The following is a 20,183-nucleotide window of genomic DNA, read 5'->3' as shown; positions in this document are numbered from 1 at the left end:
GCAGAGCATTGTCAAGTCCTCCTTTCATGCTGAATTCTGGAAAATTACTTGCCTAACACCAAAAGTAATTTGCTGCTGTTTTTTTTTTTCTCTTCAGGTTTGTTGACTGCAAAGAATGTGGTCGGAAGATGCACCAGATTTGTGTGCTACATTATGATATTATTTGGCCTTCAGGGTAAGAGATGTTCGTTAGTTTTTTACCCCTTGTATCATGAAACTGATATAGTTCATATAATTAAAGACTTTCTGCCTTTGTTCTTTAATATGTTGCCACAGCCTTTTAAAGAACTGGGTAGAAAGGGACAAAGCATTTTTAAATAAAATACTTTTTTGTGTATTTGGGGTCTTACTTCAGTATATTCAGATGAAAATATGTATATTCATCCACACAGATTTGTGTGGTTTCTTTCTAACTCTTAACCAAGGGAGGCTGGCTGGAGGGGAATTTGTGTGCACAGAACACAAATGCAGGTGTAACTGCTTGGCAGAGTTAAACCAGCTCATAAAAGCTTTAAATCCCTCAAAAATGGAGTGAAATAAGCTGTTCAAAGCCAGAGAAAAATATATTGTACTCTGACATTTAAATTACATGTTCAAACATTGGGTTTAAGCTCACCAGTAATGGGTTTATGCTAAATTTTTGGCTTTTTTTTTTCTCCTCAATAGGTTTGTCTGTGATAATTGTCTGAAGAAAACTGGTAGAACACGCAAAGAAAACAAATTCAGTGCTAAAAGTGAGTTTGGTATTTCTGTTTTTATCTTCGTCTTCTCCCTGCCACCCCTAATGGGTTTTTGATTGAGACTTTGTGTTGTCATGACAGACAGCACAGGAACATTTGCAAAATGGGGAGCAGCACAGCCCAGGGCTGTCAGAATTTTAATCAACATTTTAAAGCCCTGCTGTTTATGTGCTTGTGGTCAGTCTTGTTGCTGCTTGGTGTGTTTGACATCTTTGTCCTTGTTTTTTTCAAGGGTTAAAAAGCAAAAATAGGAACAGATAGAAGGAGCACAGGGCTGTGTGTGCTTCACTGGCTACACTCAGCCAGGTTTTTGTGTAGTGTTGGAGCTGTAATGGAATGGTTGTCACCTCTGTGCCCTTCCAATAACCTGTAGGAGCCATTTGTGCTGCAGTTCAGGTGCTGCTGCCAAGCACCAAAGTGTGGGGAAGAGCTTTTCTTGCCTCCAGAACTGGTGGTGGGGTAAGAACTGAGTCACTCATTCCACTGGGTGCTCTTGGCAGTAACCATTGCCATGGTCCTGTAGAAATGGGCACTGAAGAGAGGGCCAGGAGATGCCAGGTCAGGCTGTGTCAGTCTCCAGAATCCTGACACAGGGTTCTCTGCAGGCATTTGACATCAGGGAACACAACTGGGCCATTTTTATTCATGCAGGTTAAGAGGAGGAAGAGAAAGGGCTGGTCGTGTGGTTGGAAATGCAGAGTCAGTGCAGAGAGCAGAAAAATAAAGTGAGTGTAGACACCAAGGGGTGATTCAGGCACTTGAACAAGCAGAACTTGCAGGAACACTTCATTCCTCCTTTGTGCTTCCTTGATCCTTACAAGTTCTGGCCATTACTGGGTAATGTTGTGCCTGCACAAGCCTGAAATTTCCAAGCTGGGATAAAGGCAAGATTTTGCAGTAAAAATGTGACTTTTTGATAACTTAGTGTGTGGTTGATTTTGTAGCAAGAGATGTGAAGGGGGTAATTTGCAGGTGATGATGTTGTGTGAGGCATGAGGGGTTCCCGTAATCAGAACAGTCTCTGGAGTAACCTGATGCACTCGAGAGAATTTGGTTAAAGAGGCCTAAATTAGTCTCATTAAAGACAGATTATAATTGGAGGAGAACGTTAATAAAATTATGAAATCCAACTGTAGGTTTAGATACCCATTTTAAATGGATATCTCTTCTGTTCTGACTTTACAGCATGTATTGATGTAAATTTCCTTAAAATAAGTGTGTGATTCTCTGGATATCTGCAGTTGTTCTGTGGCTCTGGTTAAAGTTTGAGTAGGCAGTTATTCAGTTCAAGGTTCTGGACAGGGAAATGATGGTGCTTTTTTTCCTTTCCTCCTTGTCCCTCTCCTTTCCCTGCTGTTTGGCTGTCTTGTCTTTCCCCCCTGAGGATTTGAGTCCTGCTGCCAGCTGTAATCCACTGCTGGGCTCAGCTCTGGAGATCAGCTTTCTTTAACAGTGCTCTGGTGGGAATGCAAGAGCAGGGCAGGGAAAGGAAAGTCTGTTCTTGTCATCAAAACCTTGGTCTTGCTGCTGACCTGAAAACAAACCTAAGCAGTGAAAGTTTGAAACATTAACATGTTCCCTCTTCTTGAAAAAACATTTACTGCCCAAGTTGCCATCAATATTTCTCCACTCTTTCAAGCATGATGGCACAACTGCTGATAATCAAGAGATCACATCCCTCAGCTCTTTTGGATCATTCATATTCCTAATGTACAGTGAGTAAAATTGGTTACCTTAACTGATATTCTGCCAAATACATCCAGTGTGCAGCTGGGTTCTGCTGGGAAACCCTGAGCCCTGAGCTTTTGAAGTATTTATTTTGCTAAGAAAATCTGCTAATATCACCTCACCAGTAGCCAATGCAGAGAGGTTCAAAGATAAATGATATCCTGACAAATAAGGCACCCAAAGTAGTTTCCTGACAAGAAGTCATGGTAGGCCAGGAGTTGGACTTTCTTCCTCTCTGTCCAATTACTCATCCACTAACAAAGGTCTGGCCATTGCTGCTGTCACAGACCTTTGCTGGAGGTTTCCTCTCAGCAGTTTGGATGCCTTTTTTCAGATTTGCACTGCAGTTTTCAGTGAGCTTTGAGCTTTTTAGAGGTGCATACGTGAGAGCTGTCCAAGAACCAAAATCCAGCTGCTTTCTAAAACACCTTTCACATTCTAGTAGATCAAAAAATGCAACTTTCAGATCCTTTCCTTACAGTACATGTAATTTTAATGCTGCCTATTTCTTTTATCTCCTTTATCTGGTCTTTTTGGGTTTGTTGGTTTCCAAGCTTTCATGCATTGCAGCATAAGGAAGGAAGCAGATATCCCTTGGTTGCTTAGCATTGGGAAGATGACAAGATGAAAACACAACAACACAGTAGAGTTAACTCCAGTGGCTTTCTAAAAATGTTCCCACTCATCAGCTCAAATGGAACCCTTTCTTCTTTTTCTGTTTGTCTTCAGAGAAATCAACAGAACAAAACAATTCCCTCATGAAGTATTTGTGAATTTCCTTTAAAGTCATCCTCCTATGGTTATATATGGGAAGGGCAATGCAGTGTATTGGAATGGGGAATACTGGGAAAGGCTCAGTGTGTTGGAATTGGTAAAGGGCCTTGTGTTTTTGCTTCAACCTGCCTTTAAATTACATTTTTTAATTCAAATTATTAATTACTCTCAGGTAAATGATATTTAGACTGTGTTGTGCTGGTTGTGACCACAGAACCTCACTGGACAAGGGGACAAGCGAAAAGATGTAAATCAAATTGCTGCTTTTGGCAATTTCTGTAAACTGACTGTAATTAAACTGCCAGAGAGCAAGGTTAGATGGGATACTGGGAAGGAATTATTCCCATGAGGGTGGGGAGGCCCTGGCACAGGGTGCCCAGAGCAGCTGTGGCTGCCCCTGGATCCCTGGAAGTGTCCAAGGCCAGGTTGGATGAGGCTTGGAGCAGCCTGGTATGGTGGAAGGTGTCCATGGACATGGCAGGGGGTGGTATGGGATGAGCTTTCAGGGCTCTTCCAACCCAAACCATTCCATGATTTTGTAAAATAAAATTTTAAATGTATAAATCCCTTAAAAAGTGAGATAGTCCTTTGAGTATATGTGAGTTTTTTCCCCAGTATTGGAGTCTGAAGGAATTTTTAGCACAGATATTTCACTGCAGAATTCTTGTGTGCAGGCTCTGGGAGTAAGAACCAAGGGCCTTGTGTCAGGAGCCAAATATCAACTGAAAAATGAAGTACCAGAGAGCAGAAAATTAAATGTATTTTATTAAAATGAGCATCTGTAGATTACACCATCACTTTGGAAAAGATAGCAGATTGACCATAAAGTGAAGTAGAAACATGAGTGGTAAAACAAGTACAGCAGGATAAGAGAAATAGCCATAAATCTTCAAGTGGAAACAGTGGGGTCCTTCTGCTTTCTTAATTTAACCCCAAATCATCAGAATTTCTGTAATTTGTTGTGGATTTATTTGGAAACCCTCACATCCTGTAAGAGCACAAACCCAGCTCTCCCCACAAAACCCCATTGTGAATGTAAAGATGGAGTGAGGGCAATCTGGACAATCTGTGGGCTTGAACTCCCCAAGACCTCCATCTCTGGGCAGGAACTATTTAACCTTGATGTGCAGATTGCTGCAACTACAGTCCAAAAGCTCTCTTGAAAAGAAAAGCAAAAGCAATGAAATCTCCATTGAAGTCAAAAGGCTTTTCATTTCTGTTGATTTGCTTTGCTTCGCTTGAAAAGGTGTGGCATGGAGCCAGATCTGTAAAGTGATGTAATCTCTGTCAACCAGCCAGAGTGGGGCTGGGAGGAGGAAAACATTTGCAGGGTTCATAAAATAAGCCTGAAATTGAAAAATGCTACGTAAAGCTGCCTTTGTTAGTTCACTCACGAGGTAATTGTGCCACTCCAGTGGGTTCAGCTGCCACAGTGGGGTGTGGAAAGCAGGGGGGGTTTGCTCTGGGGGAAAAGCACCGGTGGGTTTGCTCCTCTCTTCATTTTGACTGTGTAAATAAAACCATCCAATTTTCATACAGAGGTAAAACAAAAGGGAAAAAAAAACCTATTTCCATCCAGAGGAGGAAGCTGAAAGAGCTGTTGAGCACAGGAACAGCCTGAGCTGAGCAGTGATTGCTCCAATATTAACATTTCCATGGTTGTGTTCTCACCTTCCGTTCCAGGGCTGCAGACCACACGTTTAGGGAACCATTTGGAGGACAGAGTGAACAAATTCCTGCGGCGTCAGAACCATCCTGAGGCTGGAGAGGTCTTTGTCAGAGTGGTAGCAAGTTCAGATAAGACAGTAGAAGTTAAACCAGGAATGAAATCCAGGTTAGTCCTGTTAATTATAACAAATGCAATCCTTTTTATTTCTTTTATTTTGTAGCCTCCTTGTGGGGCTGTCGTAAAATTGTGCCAATTTGCATGTTAATGACTTTGCACATTTTTGAAATTTGGGCATGTTTAGGATTATGAAAGGTTAAAAAATGTAGAGGAAGTGACTATTGTCGGGGCAGCGGGGACATCCTTAATTATAACAGTGGGACTTTTTGTCCCTACATCTGGAGTGATCACATTTTGGTTACAGAATTCAAAGTTTAGTTTGGAGCAGTTGATGAGATTCTCTTCCTTACTCTTCCTTCATTTTGTTGTGTTTTTAGAAACACTTCAGCTTTCAGGAGTCATTTTTAATTTGCTTCATTATAAATGAAAAGCTTAAAAGCTTTAGTCTGTGAAGTATTTTGGGTTAAATTCATAAAAACTGTGTTTATGTGACATCACTTCATACTAACGCATCACATTTTCTGCTCTGTAACCTATTTAAAGGCTTGTGGTCTCTGAGGATATTCATGTACTCAATGCTGGCCTGTTCAGTCCTGTGTTCTATATGGAAACAGTCTTTCCATGAATTTACAGGAACAGAACTCACTGTTTTACTATAGCTCTGATCTGACTCCGTTTAACTCCTGCATAAAAATGTTCCTAAGGAGTTAAAAACAAGGTTGAAAATAACCCTGTCATTCTGGTAGGACACTGCTTTAATAATTGGCATTTTGTTTTTTCCCTCCTGTTGCCCTTCCCTGCAGATTTGTGGACTCTGGTGAGATGTCAGAGTCCTTCCCTTACCGTACCAAAGCTCTGTTTGCGTTCGAGGAGATCGACGGGGTGGACGTGTGTTTCTTTGGAATGCATGTGCAGGAATACGGCTCGGACTGTCCCCCTCCAAACACCAGGTACCTCCTTGGGCCTCTCCCCACATCCCCTGGGCTGTCACTGGCAGGCTTTTGGGACATGCATTTCATTTCTGGGGGGGGCACAAATCCATCCTGCTGTAGGGCTGCAGGTGACTTTGAAAGGAAAGACAAATATCACAACAAAAACGTTACATTTTTCAGATTCTGCTTTTAATTTTTGCCTCTCGATGTAGATTCTTGCTGTCTAAAAAAAATCCACTGCCCCTCTTGCTTTTGAGGACTGTTTACACCACATGCTTAAATATGCATTAAAATACCTGAGTGTGTCTCCTTTCTCTGTCCCTGCAGGCGTGTGTACATCTCCTACCTGGACAGCATCCACTTCTTCCGCCCGCGCTGCCTGCGAACCGCCGTGTACCACGAGATCCTCATCGGGTACCTGGAGTACGTCAAGAAACTGGGGTGAGTGAGAGCTTGGGCAGGACAGAAATCTGGGTTTTCAGGGTTTTCTTCATTTGGGGTGGTCTCTGTTTCCTTCTGACCTCTCTGAGATGTGTGGAGCGAACGTTGCTTCTGTAGTGGAGAGAGAAACTGGGATTGTGTCATATAAGGTGGTTTTTATTGGGATTCCCAAACTGGCAGCTCATCATTCATTTGATTAGAGGTTCACTTGATGTTTGAGCTTCATTATTATATCCCTGACCTTATCCCTTGTCAAAATACGGGTTATTGCCTCACCATCTTTGCGACAAAGAAAAAAAAATTAAGAATTTAAAAAATAAAGCCAGAGCTCTGCATTTATAGCTAGGTTTGAGTGATTTTCTGGTGGCAGTCATAAATGCTGTTTGTTGTGTGTGTGACACAGGTATGTGACAGGGCACATCTGGGCCTGTCCCCCCAGTGAAGGAGATGATTACATCTTTCATTGCCACCCACCTGACCAGAAAATACCCAAACCCAAACGTTTGCAAGAATGGTATAAGAAGATGCTGGACAAGGCATTTGCTGAGAGAATCATTCATGACTACAAGGTTTGTTACTGTTTAATTTCTGATTTAATTTTTATAGTGTTTTCATTTGAAGGGAGCTACTATTGTTTCCTAACACCTGAAAACTGGAGTAATGTTGTACAAGGGGTTTTTTCTCAGCCAGTGTCTTCATTTTCTTTGTTTATCTTGAGGTTCTGCCTTTCAGGCTGAAAATTCCTTAGGTTTGGTGTCTGCATGAAGGGAAATCTGCAAGAACCTGCCTTTGTGTATTTTTCTTTCACTGCATTTTCTAGGCAAGGCAATATGGAACTTGTCATGGTTTATAGAAGCTGTTTGTTCCTGGTGATTCTGGAGGAGCAGGTGGAATGCTGGACCCCACTAGTGTGAAATAAAAGAGCTCCTTATGCCAAGAATGATTTTCGTAACTGGAGAATATCACACATATACCCAAGGAAATAAGTAGAAGGTGGCAAAGGGAGCATTTGCCACTCCTTTCATGCTAAAATTTACAAGAATTCCTTAATGGTAGTGACAGTGCTGGAAAAAAATTGATGTTTTGATGGCAAATGACAGTTCCTAAACGTGTGGAGTAGGAACAGCCTCTAAGAAGCCTTGTCATCAGTGTAGCAAAGAGCTGGGAAATCTGTGTCTCCTGAGGAGGGGGTTTTGAAACCAGGGAGGGATCAGTTGCATTTTTCAGGGGTATCTTGATATCTCTCATCATGTCAGGAACATGAACTGATGGTGTGATGGGGGTCAGGAAAGCCTCAGCACTGATGCTCAGATGGAACAGGGAGTGGGGCTGTGCCAGGCTGGATCTGGAGCTGCCCCAAAAAGGAGCCCTGGCAGGAGCAGCTCATGGCTGTGGGTGAGGCCCAGCTGTTCACTGCAGCTCTGGGTCCTGTCTCTGCTTCTCCTCTCTCTCTCCTGGGTGATCTTCATTTATTTATTCCTGCTCTGCTGTGATGTGCTCCACAGGACATCTTCAAACAAGCGACCGAGGACAGGCTGACCAGTGCCAAGGAGCTGCCTTACTTTGAAGGTGATTTCTGGCCCAATGTGCTGGAGGAAAGCATTAAGGAGTTGGAGCAGGAGGAGGAGGAGAGGAAGAAGGAAGAGAGCACTGCAGCTAGTGAAACAACAGAGGTGAGTTAGCTTTATGTTCTGTATTTCCCTTAGCTCACAAAGCTGGTAATTAATGCTTTAATGTATTAGAGAGGTCACGTCAAATAAACTAGAGAAGATCATTTACAGCAGACATGAATTCTTTAACTGCATTTCTGTTTTTCTTCTTGGTTAACAAATTTACTGATGGCTTGGTTTGAGGTTTTTTTAACAGACTCAGAAGTCACTTATGTCAGTTCAGCATCTCTCTTCTCAGAGAAATGTGTTAAGCTGCTTTTGCCACGCTACATTTGCTTACAGTCATTTGGCTGAGCTTCTGGTTCACACCTTTGCAAAGCACCTCCAGCATTTTGAAAGGTGCTGGATTTTTCAAAGCTGAATGAAACGTGGCTGTTATTTAAGCACAGGTACTTGTAGTCATTTGCAACAGCAAAGGGCTGAAATGTAAAAGTGTTTATTGCAGGCTTTGCGTTGGTGGGAAATGTTGATCCTGATGGTGCTGTTCCTTCACCAGCATTCTCTCTTTGTCTATAAAAACCAATCAAACCAAAAAAAAAAAACACCCCAACAACCAAGTTTTTCAGGGTCCTGGACAGAATTTCATCATTCATTTTTATTTCTGTCTTGATTTTATCTGCAACCAAATGGTCTCAGCACTTTTATACTGTCCCTTTTACTTGAGATTTGCAGCAAGATGTTTTGAAAATAAATGTTGTAGGAAAATCTGAAATCTAATAGATCGAGGTAAAAGCAAAAGTTTTATGTGGGGAAAACCCCCTTTAAGTTTAGATGCTGTGACTGCCTTCAGTGTGTGTTACATGGGATTGATGTGAGGGATGGACCTTAATCCATCAATTTTGTGATGCCAGAAAGTTCCTTCTGGTAAACCTTAGCAGCTCTTTCAAAGTTAATACAGTTTGTGGCTATGTTTTTATGGAAACACAAAGTTAACAGCTTTCACTTCGTTCCTTCTGAATGTCACTTTGAATATTGAGATAGTTCAGCAAAGTCTGCTGTATAAAAAGAAGTCAAGGCCTGGAATTAGGCTGCAGCTCTCTCTTGCTAACAGGATCACCTCCAGTAAATCAGAGAAAACAGTGGTGTGAGCATTTACTCTGCATCTAGGAGGGAGGAAAAGGTGTTTGAGGAAGCCCAGAACAATTCATTGTGAACTCAGACAAGTCTCTAAGCTGAGCTGATGCAGCCTTGGCCCCTGTGCCCCCACTGAATTCCTGGGGCAGCCGCAGGACACAACCTGCACCCAGCTTGCTGAGGTGCCATCCAAGCATGGCACAGTGGGGTCTTTGCCACTTGACTCAGGAAAAGGAGCAAATTTAAAACTTCCCCAGTGAGAACTTCCCCAAAACAAACACCTGAACTGGATCACTTCATGGAGGAAACTGCCCAGCAGTGAGGATCTCTGTGAGTACAAGCACCACATGGATCTTGGTACTGAAATGGCACAGGATCTGTCTTCAATTCTTCATCCTGAATTTTGTATATGAGAAGAGAAAGCTTCCTGCAAGTGAGCATGTGCTGCAGGTATCACTCAAAGGGAGTCTAAACAGGTGGTAAATATTCAGAGTTCTTGGCAAAGACCTAAAGGAGTGAGGCTCCCCCAGGAACCGTCCATCAGCATCTCTGGCTGATCTGGCTGAATGTCAGAATGAAATGGTACAAACACAATCCTACAACTTCTTAAAACAGCTTGGGATACTTTGTGCAGGTTGCCAAATATAAACGTGCTATAGGTGGAGTACAAATAAAACTTAGACTTGGCTCGTTTGATAAGTTTCAGTCTGTTCTTCCTTTTGGTGTTTGAATTTTAAGATCTCAGTTGGTGCTTTAGGATGTGGAGGCAAAGGAGGGCAGGCTCCAATTCCATCAGTGGGAGGAAACTTGGGGGCACTCAAGGTGGGAACATAAAACAGGTCATTTCTGAATCCCTTCAAGTCACTTAGAGCTCAGTCTGGTTTCCCATAAAATAGTCTCATTTTAATTTCCAAACAGGTTTGGTCAGAAAATCCACAAAATTAGTTACAGAGAACCCAAGAGTGGACAGGGAATTCCTGTCCAAGCCTAATTAATGGATTAGAGGGATGGTAGCAGTCTATAAATAGAATTGCTTTCTGCTGTTGGAATATTTTTTGTTTTCCTGGAATAAATAAGGCTGTGGATAAACCCTGTGTTTGCTTGTACATACTGTTCATGTGTGTATATTTATATTTTTATATATCCAACTATTTCAGTAGCTTATTTTTAATTTTATGATGACCAACATTCTAGAAGTTGGAGAGGGGTTTTTCCTGAGCCCTCCCTTCCGAGGGCTTGGGGTTTGATTTTTTTAAGGACATGAGAACTCTAAAAGTTATTTCTGTTTTCCCAGGTCATCTAAATAGCATCATCTGCTATTTTTCTCTCTCTTTACTTACATCTAACATTCAGTGTATGGCCACTGTGGTCTGTGCTGTAACTTGGGCACAAGTGGAGGTTTTGGAGATTATTTTTTTGGGAGCTGCACGTGCAGCTGGAAGTCTGCAGGATGGAGAATAATGTGTTTTGTGGGTTTCAATTTAAATCCTGCATGTTCTTATCTGTGTCCTAGCCCTAAATCTGTTCAGTAAAACCAAGCATTAAATCAGATCTCAGGCAAGTATGTGACACACCAAATGCACAGCAAAGCAAAGTACTGCACTCCTGGAATTTTAAGTTGATATTATTTGTGTCATTTTATCATCAGCTGTAAGATCTAAAGCAGTGGAAGCTGAAGTAAGATGTTGGAGAAGGAAAAATAATCAGTGTAAAATGGGAATTTTTTAATGTATACATACTTTAAAAGTCTATTTTTAAACAGTGTTTGGATTTGTTTGCCTGCCAGTTTGGCTTTTGATTTTTCCTGGAAGATAGGATATATTTAACACAGGAGGGCTGATTTGCAGGCATTGGAACAAAGTTCTATTCCTGACAGCAGAAGTGTGTCACTGTGAGCCCAGTGAATGGGAGAGAGCTCTCCACAAAGTGTAACATCTTTCCCGTGCCTTTATTGCAGGGGAGCCAGGGCGACAGCAAGAATGCCAAGAAAAAGAACAACAAAAAAACCAACAAGAATAAGAGCAGCATCAGCAGAGCTAACAAGAAGAAGCCCAGCATGCCAAACGTGTCCAATGACCTGTCTCAGAAGCTCTACGCCACCATGGAGAAGCATAAAGAGGTACTGTGGAAATCTGCTGGAAAAAGAGAAAGGTTTATTCCTGCAAATGCAGCCACGGTGATACTCAGGACTGAAAAATCAGGAGGAATAAACCCTGTGGTTGGGCCAGGAATGTTGCTGTTGCATAACAACATCTTGGAAGAGATTAGCCTAAACTAAGTTAATTAGGTTCTCACTGCAGAGAACACGAGCTCCTTCCTGCGACATTACCTGACCTCTTTGCCTTTTTGTTTCTTTCCCCATTTACCTGCAGGTGTTTTTTGTGATTCATTTACACGCCGGGCCAGTGATTAACACCCTGCACCCCATCGTGGACCCGGACCCATTGCTGAGCTGTGACCTGATGGACGGGCGGGACGCCTTCCTCACCCTGGCCAGGGACAAGCACTGGGAATTCTCCTCCCTGCGCCGCTCCAAGTGGTCCACGCTGTGCATGTTGGTGGAGCTGCACACCCAGGGGCAGGATCGCTTTGTCTACACCTGCAACGAGTGCAAGCACCACGTGGAGACCAGGTGGCACTGCACTGTCTGCGAGGTACGTGTGGGGCAGGCTGGCACTGCCCTGTCACTGAGGGATGGTGGCATTGCATTGTCACTGAGGGATGGTGGCACTGCACTGTCACTGAGGGATGGTGGCATTGCCCTGTCACTGAGGGATGGTGGCACTGCACTGTCACTGAGGGATGGTGGCATTGCCTTGTCAGTGATGTATGTGTGTGGCACCTCAGAACTCGGCCCTCTCCTGTCCTACAGCTGAGTTTGATGGGGTTTTTTTAGATATTGTCCAGAGTTTCTCCAAATTAAGTCCATCCTGTTAAAGGGCTGCTAAGCCTTAAGGGGAGGTGATTGCCAGGTGGGTAGAAGAGGTGGGTGCCTCCTCTTGAATAAGTGACACCAGTTACTCAACACCAATGCTCTGGAATGGCTCCTGCTGCATAGTCTGTTCTGCTACTGCTCCTCTGCATAGACAAGTTTTTAACTTAATTTTAAAGAATTGTGGATCTTAGAATGGTTTTGAGGAAAGGGCCTCAAAAACCATCTTGTTCCACCTCTCTGCCATGGGCAGGGGAACCTTCCACTATCCCAGATTGCTCAAATTTTAGGACCTGTGTTAGAGAGGAGTTATCCATGGAGCTGTACTGGTGTGCTTGAGGCTTCTTGGAGGGCTTGTGTTGACCTCTGGCTGTAGCTGAACAAAAGAAGTTTGAATAAGTGCAGCCTCCTTTTTACACTGTGAGTTATTGCCAGGCCTGTGGGGGAAGAGTTTTAATTAATCCCTCTGAGGAAAGCACTGAGCAGAACTTCATGAGCGAGGCTGCAGGACGTGGTTTGGACCTTAGGTTGAATTAGGTGGTGGAAGGAGGTAGAGCCTTTAGGCTGCCTCTGGGTACCTCTGTGTAAGGGAGTGCCCCTCCTCCAGCCAAAAAAGGGATGGGGCAGCAAAAATGTGAAGGCTTTCAGGTAAGAGTCTGTCTTTGCATGAAATTTGCTCTTGTTTAGAAATTTCTAAAAATACTTATTTAAGGGTAGTAATTATTAGTCAGTAATTACATTAAGGATAAATAAAGAGCCAGACCCTACTTTTTAGGAGTGACCGTAGATTTATCTTAGTAGTTGAAGATGTTGGCACCCCAGTAGGCATCACAGAAATATAAACACTTAATGTCATCAAAAGGGAAAAATTGAAAAAAAAAAATTCTGCAAGATTTTTTCATGTAACAAAATGACACAATGATAGTCCCAATTGCATTATTACCTGGCACAGTGAAGAGCTGTGATTGCAGGCTGGCTTTGCTGAGGCTGCTGCCCTCCCTGCCCCAAAGCTCAATCCCAGTGCCTGGACAGGCTGTGCAGCCACTTCCCTGGCTGGGTACAGGTGTGAAGTGGCAGCTGTGGACAGTGTGTGACTGTCATCCTGCTCGTGCCCAGCGTGTGCCTGCACAGGGGGCTGGTGCTGCTCTCTGCCCGTGTGGTTCGTGCCCTGCCACCAGCTGAGCTCTGCCTTTTCTTTCCTTGCAGGACTACGACCTCTGCATCAACTGCTACAACACTAAGAGCCATGACCACAAGATGGTCAAGTGGGGCCTGGGTCTGGACGACGAGAGCAACAACCAAGGAGAGCAGCAGTCCAAGAGCCCCCAGGAGTCGCGACGGCTGAGCATCCAGCGCTGCATCCAGTCCCTGGTCCACGCCTGCCAGTGCCGCAACGCAAACTGCTCTCTGCCATCCTGCCAGAAGATGAAACGGGTTGTCCAGCACACCAAGGGCTGCAAGCGCAAGACCAACGGTGGCTGTCCGGTGTGCAAACAGCTCATAGCTCTTTGCTGCTACCATGCCAAACACTGCCAAGAGAACAAATGCCCCGTGCCATTCTGTCTCAATATCAAACACAAGCTCCGACAGCAGCAGATCCAGCACCGCCTGCAGCAGGCTCAGCTCATGCGCAGAAGGATGGCTACCATGAACACCCGAAACGTGCCTCAGCAAAGTTTGCCTTCTCCTACCTCAGCAACGCCTGGTACCCCTACGCAGCAGCCAAGTACACCGCAGACACCGCAGCCTGCCCCCCAGCCCCAGCCCTCCCCTGTAAGTATGTCACCGGCCGGCTTTCCCAGCGTCTCCAGAACCCAGCCCCCCACCACCGTCTCGACAGGAAAACCCGCCAACCCGGTCACGGCGCCGCCGCCTCCGGCCCAGCCGCCGCCGGCCGCCGTGGAAGCGGCCCGGCAGATCGAGAGAGAGGCTGCCCAGCAGCAGCAGCAGCAGCTCTACAGGGTCAACAACATGAACAATGGTTTGCCTCCCGGCCGCCCGGGCCTGGTGAACCCCGCGGTGGGCTCGGTGAACCAGATGCCGCAAGTCAGCATGAATGTACCCCGGCCCAACCCCGTGAGCGGCCCCGTGATGTCCAACATGCAGCCGGGGCAGTGGCAGTCGCCGCCGATGCCGCAGCAGCAGCCGATGCAGCCGGGGATGGCCAGACCGGTGATGCCGATGGCGACGCCGCAAGCCGTGGCCGGGCCCAGGATGCCGGGCGTGCAGCAGCCGCCGCCGCGCAGCATCACCCCCAATGCACTTCAGGACTTGCTGAGGACCTTGAAATCGCCGAGTTCTCCGCAGCAGCAGCAGCAGGTTCTTAATATCCTTAAATCCAACCCTCAGCTTATGGCAGCTTTTATAAAGCAAAGAACAGCCAAATACGTGGCGAACCAGCCCGGGATGCAGCCGCAAGCAGGGATACAGCCCCAGCCCGGGATGCAGCAGCCGCAGACCGGCATGCAACAGCCGGGCATGCACGCGCAGGCGGGACTGCAGAACATGAACACGATGCAAGCCGGAGTGCAGAGACCTAGCGTCCCCCCGCAGCAGCAAGGGATCGGAGCTATGAACCCCCAGGGACAAGCGATCAACATCATGAACCCCAGCCACAACCCCAGCATGGCCAACATGAGCCCGCAGTACCGCGAGATCCTGAGGCGGCAGCTACTGCAGCAACAGCAGCAGCAGCAGCAGCAGGGAGGGGCCGGCATGGCAGGAGGGATGGCGGCACACAACCAGTTCCAGCAGCCCCAAGGCCCGGGAGGTTACCCCCAAGCCATGCAGCAGCAGCGGATGCAGCAGCACCTATCCATACAGGGGAGTTCCATGGGACAGATGGCTCAGATGGGACAGCTGAACCAGATGGGCCAGCCCGGCCTGGGGGCGGACGGCGCTCCCAACATCCAGCAGGCCCTGCAGCAGCGCATCCTGCAGCAGCAGCAGATGAAGCAGCAGATAGGGTCCCCCGGGCAGCCCAACCCCATGAGCCCACAGCAGCACATGCTCTCAGGACAACCGCAGGCGTCTCATCTCCCCGGCCAGCAGATCGCCACCTCCCTCAGCAACCAGGTGCGGTCCCCAGCGCCCGTTCAGTCTCCCCGTCCCCAGTCCCAGCCACCACATTCCAGCCCGTCACCCAGGATACAGCCCCAACCGTCACCGCACCACGTCTCTCCCCAGACTGGTTCCCCCCACCCAGGACTCGCAGTCACTATGGCTAGCTCCATGGATCAGGGACACTTGGGCAACCCAGAACAGAGTGCAATGCTTCCCCAACTAAACACCCCCAACCGCAGTGCGTTGTCTAACGAATTGTCTCTGGTCGGTGACACCACCGGGGACACATTAGAGAAATTTGTGGAGGGTTTGTAGCATTATGGGAGCATCACTTTTGTTTCTTCTTTCCTTTCGTGTTCTTGGATATTTTGTACTGAAAAATTCAGACATCTGGGTTGTTTTGAATCCTAGATGGAACTGCTGCTTCCTACAGATGGAAGAATTAATTGCTGTTTAAAAATAAAAAGAAAAAAAAAAACAATACAAAGAATATATTTTTTTGTTAAAGCCAGGCGGTTAAAATATCTGGTCTCTTTTGTGGGTTTTTTTGGTTTTTATTTTTTTGTTGCTGTTGACTCATACCTTTTTTTTAACGGGGAAAACAAGTTCATTATATTCATATTTTTTATTTGTATTTTCAAGACTTTAAACATTTGCGTTTAAAAGAAGAAAAAAAAAAATAATATTCAGAAACTGTTTCCTGAAATAATGCAACATTATAGCGTATCCCGGTAACTTTGACACATGGCGGGAAGATTTTTGTTTTCTATAGTGAACTCTGCAGGCGTTTGAAGTATTACCCCTGGGAAGATAGGAATTGACTCTTGCACACATTGGCCAACGCCAAAATCCTTGTCTTGCAGATGTAGAAATTGTTGCTTTGTTTCTCTGATAAAACTGGTCTTAGATGAAATAGGGATGATCACTCTTAGGCCGTGCTGATCTGGATAGAGAAGAAACATTCTTTTCTTTCTTTCTTCTGTGTGAAACTTGAAACGAGGAAAGCAATTCTAGTGTAAATCATGCAAGCGCTATAATTACTATAAATAAGAAAATCCAAGAAGATTCAATCACTGTATAGAATGGTAAAAAGAAAAAAAAAACTCATTTCTTACTTATAATATCATATTGTTAAATAAACTGTGTGCAACAGACAAAAAGGGTGGTCCTTCTTGAATCCATGTACATGGTATTAACACTTAGTGTTTGGGTTTTTTGTTATGAAAATGCTGTTTTCAACATTGTATTTGGACTATGCATGTCTTTTTTCCATTGTATATAAAGTATTGCTTAAAATTGATATAAATTACTGAAGTTTTTAACATGTATTCTGTTCTTTAAAAAATCCATGTAAGAATGTTTAAGGTTTTTATTTATTTATATATATTTTTTTTTTCCGATCATGTTCTTTGTAAGACATAGCTATGACGATTCACTCATGACCCGGAGCAGCCAGAGGGCAGCGGTAGGAGAGGCACGATCCATGGATATTGTAGCTAGCATGTCTGTTTTACAGCACCCTTAGCAATTGTTTCCTTTTCGGGGAGGGAGAGGAGAAGGGGAATGGTTCCCAGACATCGACTCTTTGCAGGTGTTCATCCATAAGGGTTAACTGGAATAAATTATTAATAGCCGTTGCTTTTTAAAAAAAACTGCATTAATTTAGAGAAGGATCACCAATGAAAGGAAAATAGAGAGTATTGAGTTAATTCTAGGCTAATTTATTTAGTCTACAGTAAAATATGAACCTATTGACTTTAACACTATTTTTCTGCTGTTAACTCTGAGTCTAGATTTGAGGGTTTTCTGTGGAATAAAAAATAACAAATCATGTACATGTTCCCTTTAATATCCTGTCACCATGCCCTCATGTCCCTGGGATACTCGCTCCTCCTCCCCTCAGTGAATTGCTTTCTGGGAGTTAAAAAGTCCAGGGAAGCTTTTCCATCGTAGGTGTGAGCTCAGAGCACGCCGAGCCCAAAGCTCGAGGTGTCCCGCGGTGTCACTCGAGGCTTTTCACGCCCAGTTAGCGCTTCCTCCAGCCTTAACGTTCTTATCGGGACACTGGTGGGGGAGAACGGGGAAAAAGAGCAAATCTTTTATCTCAGCTTTTGTCCCCGCGCTGTGAAAATCGTGTGCTGCGGCACCACTTCGTCCTTTTTAACCACAGAGGGTCTCTGCTTCAACTTTTACTTGCAAATTTTTAATATTGTCCTTTTTCACTCCCATTGGATTCATCTGCCCACGCAATTGTCTTCAGCAATTCAAGATGTCAAAATTTGGGGCTGGGGTGAGGTCAGTGAACACTAAACCCAAAGCTTGTCCAAAAGAAATTGCTGTAAAAAAAAAAAAAAAAAAAAAAAAATCAAACAGGAAAAAAAAAAAAAAACCAAGATGGAAAGCCCTGATGCTGTGTCTCATGCTGTGTACTTAAAAAGAGGAAAAATACTATATTTGTGATCAAAAAGAGGAAACTTGAAATGTGCTGGTGTTTCTAATAAAAGCTGGTAAAACTGCTTGGATTGAAGGATGGTTCCACTTGGCTGGTGCCCGCGAGGATCAGCGGAGCCTGACGCCCGAGGTTAAGATCGCTGCGCTCAGTCTCGCTAATTCCTCTCGTAGCCTCCATTTTAAAGGCCTCGGCACCGCTGCCGGATTGGGATAATCCGAGTCCTCCGCGGAGCACAGAGGGCGGCCCCGGCTGCAGCTGCCCTGGGTGCCCGTTCCCGGGGAAGAGTGGAGAGAAACAACGCACGGGAAGCAAATACTGGAATGATTTTTAAGTACAGCCTGAAGTGTGGCGAGATCACAGCGCCAAGGGATGGATGTAGGTCTGATACCCAGGTGTGTTAGGTAAGAGCAGGTGTTTTACCAGGCAGAGAAGGGAAATTCAGAGCTGAAATCACACCTGAGGAGGGGCTGGGGGTGCAGTCCCTGCAGCCTCGGGGGGCCTCACTCCAGTCTCCTGTGAGTGTTGATAGAAAATTCAGCGAATCTGAAGCCTGGATGGGCCTGGCTTTTCCAAGTCCCTGTCTGTGTGATGGGGAACATCCTAGAAATGTGAGAATGTATAAGGTGAGAGTGCACTGGAGCTTTACCACCGAAGAGGTTGGGTAAGACCTTCCCCTCACTGAATTCCGGAGTGGAAGAAGGTGCTTAAATCTGAACGTCGAGCTGCAGCGATGGTTCTCTGCTCTTTTCCCGAGCTGCTGCTGGTTCCTGCCCTCTCGCCAAACAGGCTGGGACGGTTCCCCCTCATCACTGTTAAAAGGCAGCAGTAGGTGCTGTCCCTTCCAGCAGACAGCAGTCAGTGACAGCAGTTCGTGGCTGACAGGGTGATCTGGTTGTGCGTCGGGTGCTTCTCCCAAAGCCAATTTCAGCCCGTGGTTCTTCCAGTGCAGGGAAGATGGAGCAGCCACCCTGCAGCTGGGGCAGCACCGCAGAGGTTGCTGTGCAGGGCAATCCGTGCTTCCCTGCGCTTCTCCACAGCCAGAATTTAAAATGCAGAGCAGGACACTGCCAGGGCAGTGATTGAAGCAAGTTGGAGACAACCCCCGGATAACTGAAACCTGCCTGGGCAGAGGGGAGGATCTGTATCGGATCCCCTGCGAGCCCTGCAGGAGCTCATTCCATGGCTAATGGTCAAAGCACACCCAGGGAGAGGCAGGAGGAGGATTCAGGTGTTTCACAGCAGGTACAGGAGCTCTGGTACCGCGTCGCTCTCGGGAGCTGCCGCGGGGTCAGCGGGAGGTAGCAGTGAGCACAACGAGAGGAGGGAAGTGTTTGCAGCCGGCTCAGAAATCATTCTGGTTTTGGCTGCAGCGCGGGGAATCTCGATGAAGGGCTGGAGTTGGTTCCAGGTGGAAGTGCAGCCAGCAGAAGGGTGTCAGAGTGATGCAAAGGCTCTTGCATCTAATCCATAACATGGAGTGCCCCACAAACCCCGCTCCGCTCTTAGATATGACCCTCCAAAGCAACACTGGGCTGGGCGCAGTCCCAAAAGATCAGCTGCAGGCACGAGTGAATTGCACACGGAGCTTTCCAGCGAGCTCCCCCGGGCCTGGGATTACAAAGCTGGCTCTGTTCGGTGGGCACGGTTCCCTGCTGAAGGCTCCTCGGTCTGGAAGTGGTTAGTGCTCACCGAAAGAGACCTGCTCCGTCTTTTCTTTTTGGCTTTGTGCTGTTCATCGAGGCCAGGCTCTGCTCTCACGCACGTTCCAAATTCTGCTCTCATTTCCTCGCTCACCCGCATCCCATCCAAAGCCTTTCTCCAATACCTCGGCCGCTTAGATCTCGATGATGTACATTAAAACAGCCCCGGGGGATGAGGAGTTTGAGAGAAATGGGAAAATGAGATGTTAAGGAATTGGCCCAGCGCCGAGCAGGGTGCCCGGGCAAGGTGTGGCACACAGGGGCCCCCTGAGGGCTGGTCCCTGAGGGCTGGTCCCTGAGGGCTGGTCCCTGAGGGCCGATCCCTGAGGGCCGATCCCTGAGGGCTGCTCCTTTCCTTTTGTGGGGGAGCGGGGAGAGCACGGTGCCCCGAGCCCTGCCCGCTGCCAGTGCCGAGCTCCTGCCGCAGCCCGTCCCGTGGAATGGGCTCCCGAGGCCATTCCCTGTGGGATACCCGCAGGGCTGTCCCCACAGGGAGAGGAGGGTGGATTTGTAACCTATGTGTGTGACTCCCTTTCCTAATAAGTCCTCAGAAACACCTTAAACGGGATTTAACCATCGTAACAGGAGCGGTTCGACAACGGTGTGCTGGGCTTGGCGTCCGACCTCCTGGCAGAGCCCTGGAAACGCCACCGTGAGGGGAACCAGGCAGGGCCGGGAGGGGACTCGGCCCAAGCCGTGAGGGGACAGAGCCCGGTGTCCCCTCAGGACGGGCGGTCGGGCCGTGAGGGGAAGGAGCCCGGTGTCCCCTCAGGACGGGCGGTCGGGCCGTGAGGGGAAGGAGCCCCGGTGACCCCTCAGGACGGGCGGTCGGGGCTGGGAGGGGACAGACCCCGGTTTCCCCTCAGGACGGGCGGTCGGGGCCGTGAGGGG

At 46.5% G+C, this 20,183-nt stretch overlaps 2 protein-coding genes across 9 annotated transcripts in view; one reads left to right on the top strand and one right to left on the bottom strand.

The window, feature by feature from the left end:
* CREBBP (CREB binding lysine acetyltransferase) overlaps positions 1–17,656 on the top strand; it is a 95,944-nt gene extending 78,288 nt beyond the window's left edge. For all 8 annotated transcript variants that reach the window (XM_083872656.1, XM_083872654.1, XM_083872653.1 and 5 more), the window contains 10 exons: positions 98–175; positions 667–734; positions 4,926–5,076; positions 5,832–5,978; positions 6,288–6,401; positions 6,805–6,970; positions 7,907–8,074; positions 11,103–11,264; positions 11,518–11,799; positions 13,284–17,656. In XM_083872656.1, the coding sequence (XP_083728782.1) occupies positions 98–175; positions 667–734; positions 4,926–5,076; positions 5,832–5,978; positions 6,288–6,401; positions 6,805–6,970; positions 7,907–8,074; positions 11,103–11,264; positions 11,518–11,799; positions 13,284–15,455 (3,508 nt within the window). In that variant the 3' untranslated portion in view covers positions 15,456–17,656. The remainder of the gene's footprint in view (positions 1–97; positions 176–666; positions 735–4,925; positions 5,077–5,831; positions 5,979–6,287; positions 6,402–6,804; positions 6,971–7,906; positions 8,075–11,102; positions 11,265–11,517; positions 11,800–13,283) is intronic.
* Positions 11,816–20,183, bottom strand: part of CDIP1 (cell death inducing p53 target 1) — a 100,418-nt gene continuing 92,050 nt past the window's right edge. Inside the window, exon 7 of the transcript XR_014591195.1 lies at positions 11,816–11,832. The gene's annotated coding sequence lies outside the window, so the exon portion shown is untranslated. The remainder of the gene's footprint in view (positions 11,833–20,183) is intronic.

Source organism: Zosterops lateralis (genome assembly GCF_965231275.1).
Source record: "Zosterops lateralis genome assembly, chromosome: 15".
NCBI classification, from domain to species: domain Eukaryota; kingdom Metazoa; phylum Chordata; class Aves; order Passeriformes; family Zosteropidae; genus Zosterops; species Zosterops lateralis.
The sequence above is the reverse complement of the archived record's forward strand: the minus strand, read 5'-3'. Positions and strand labels throughout refer to the sequence as shown.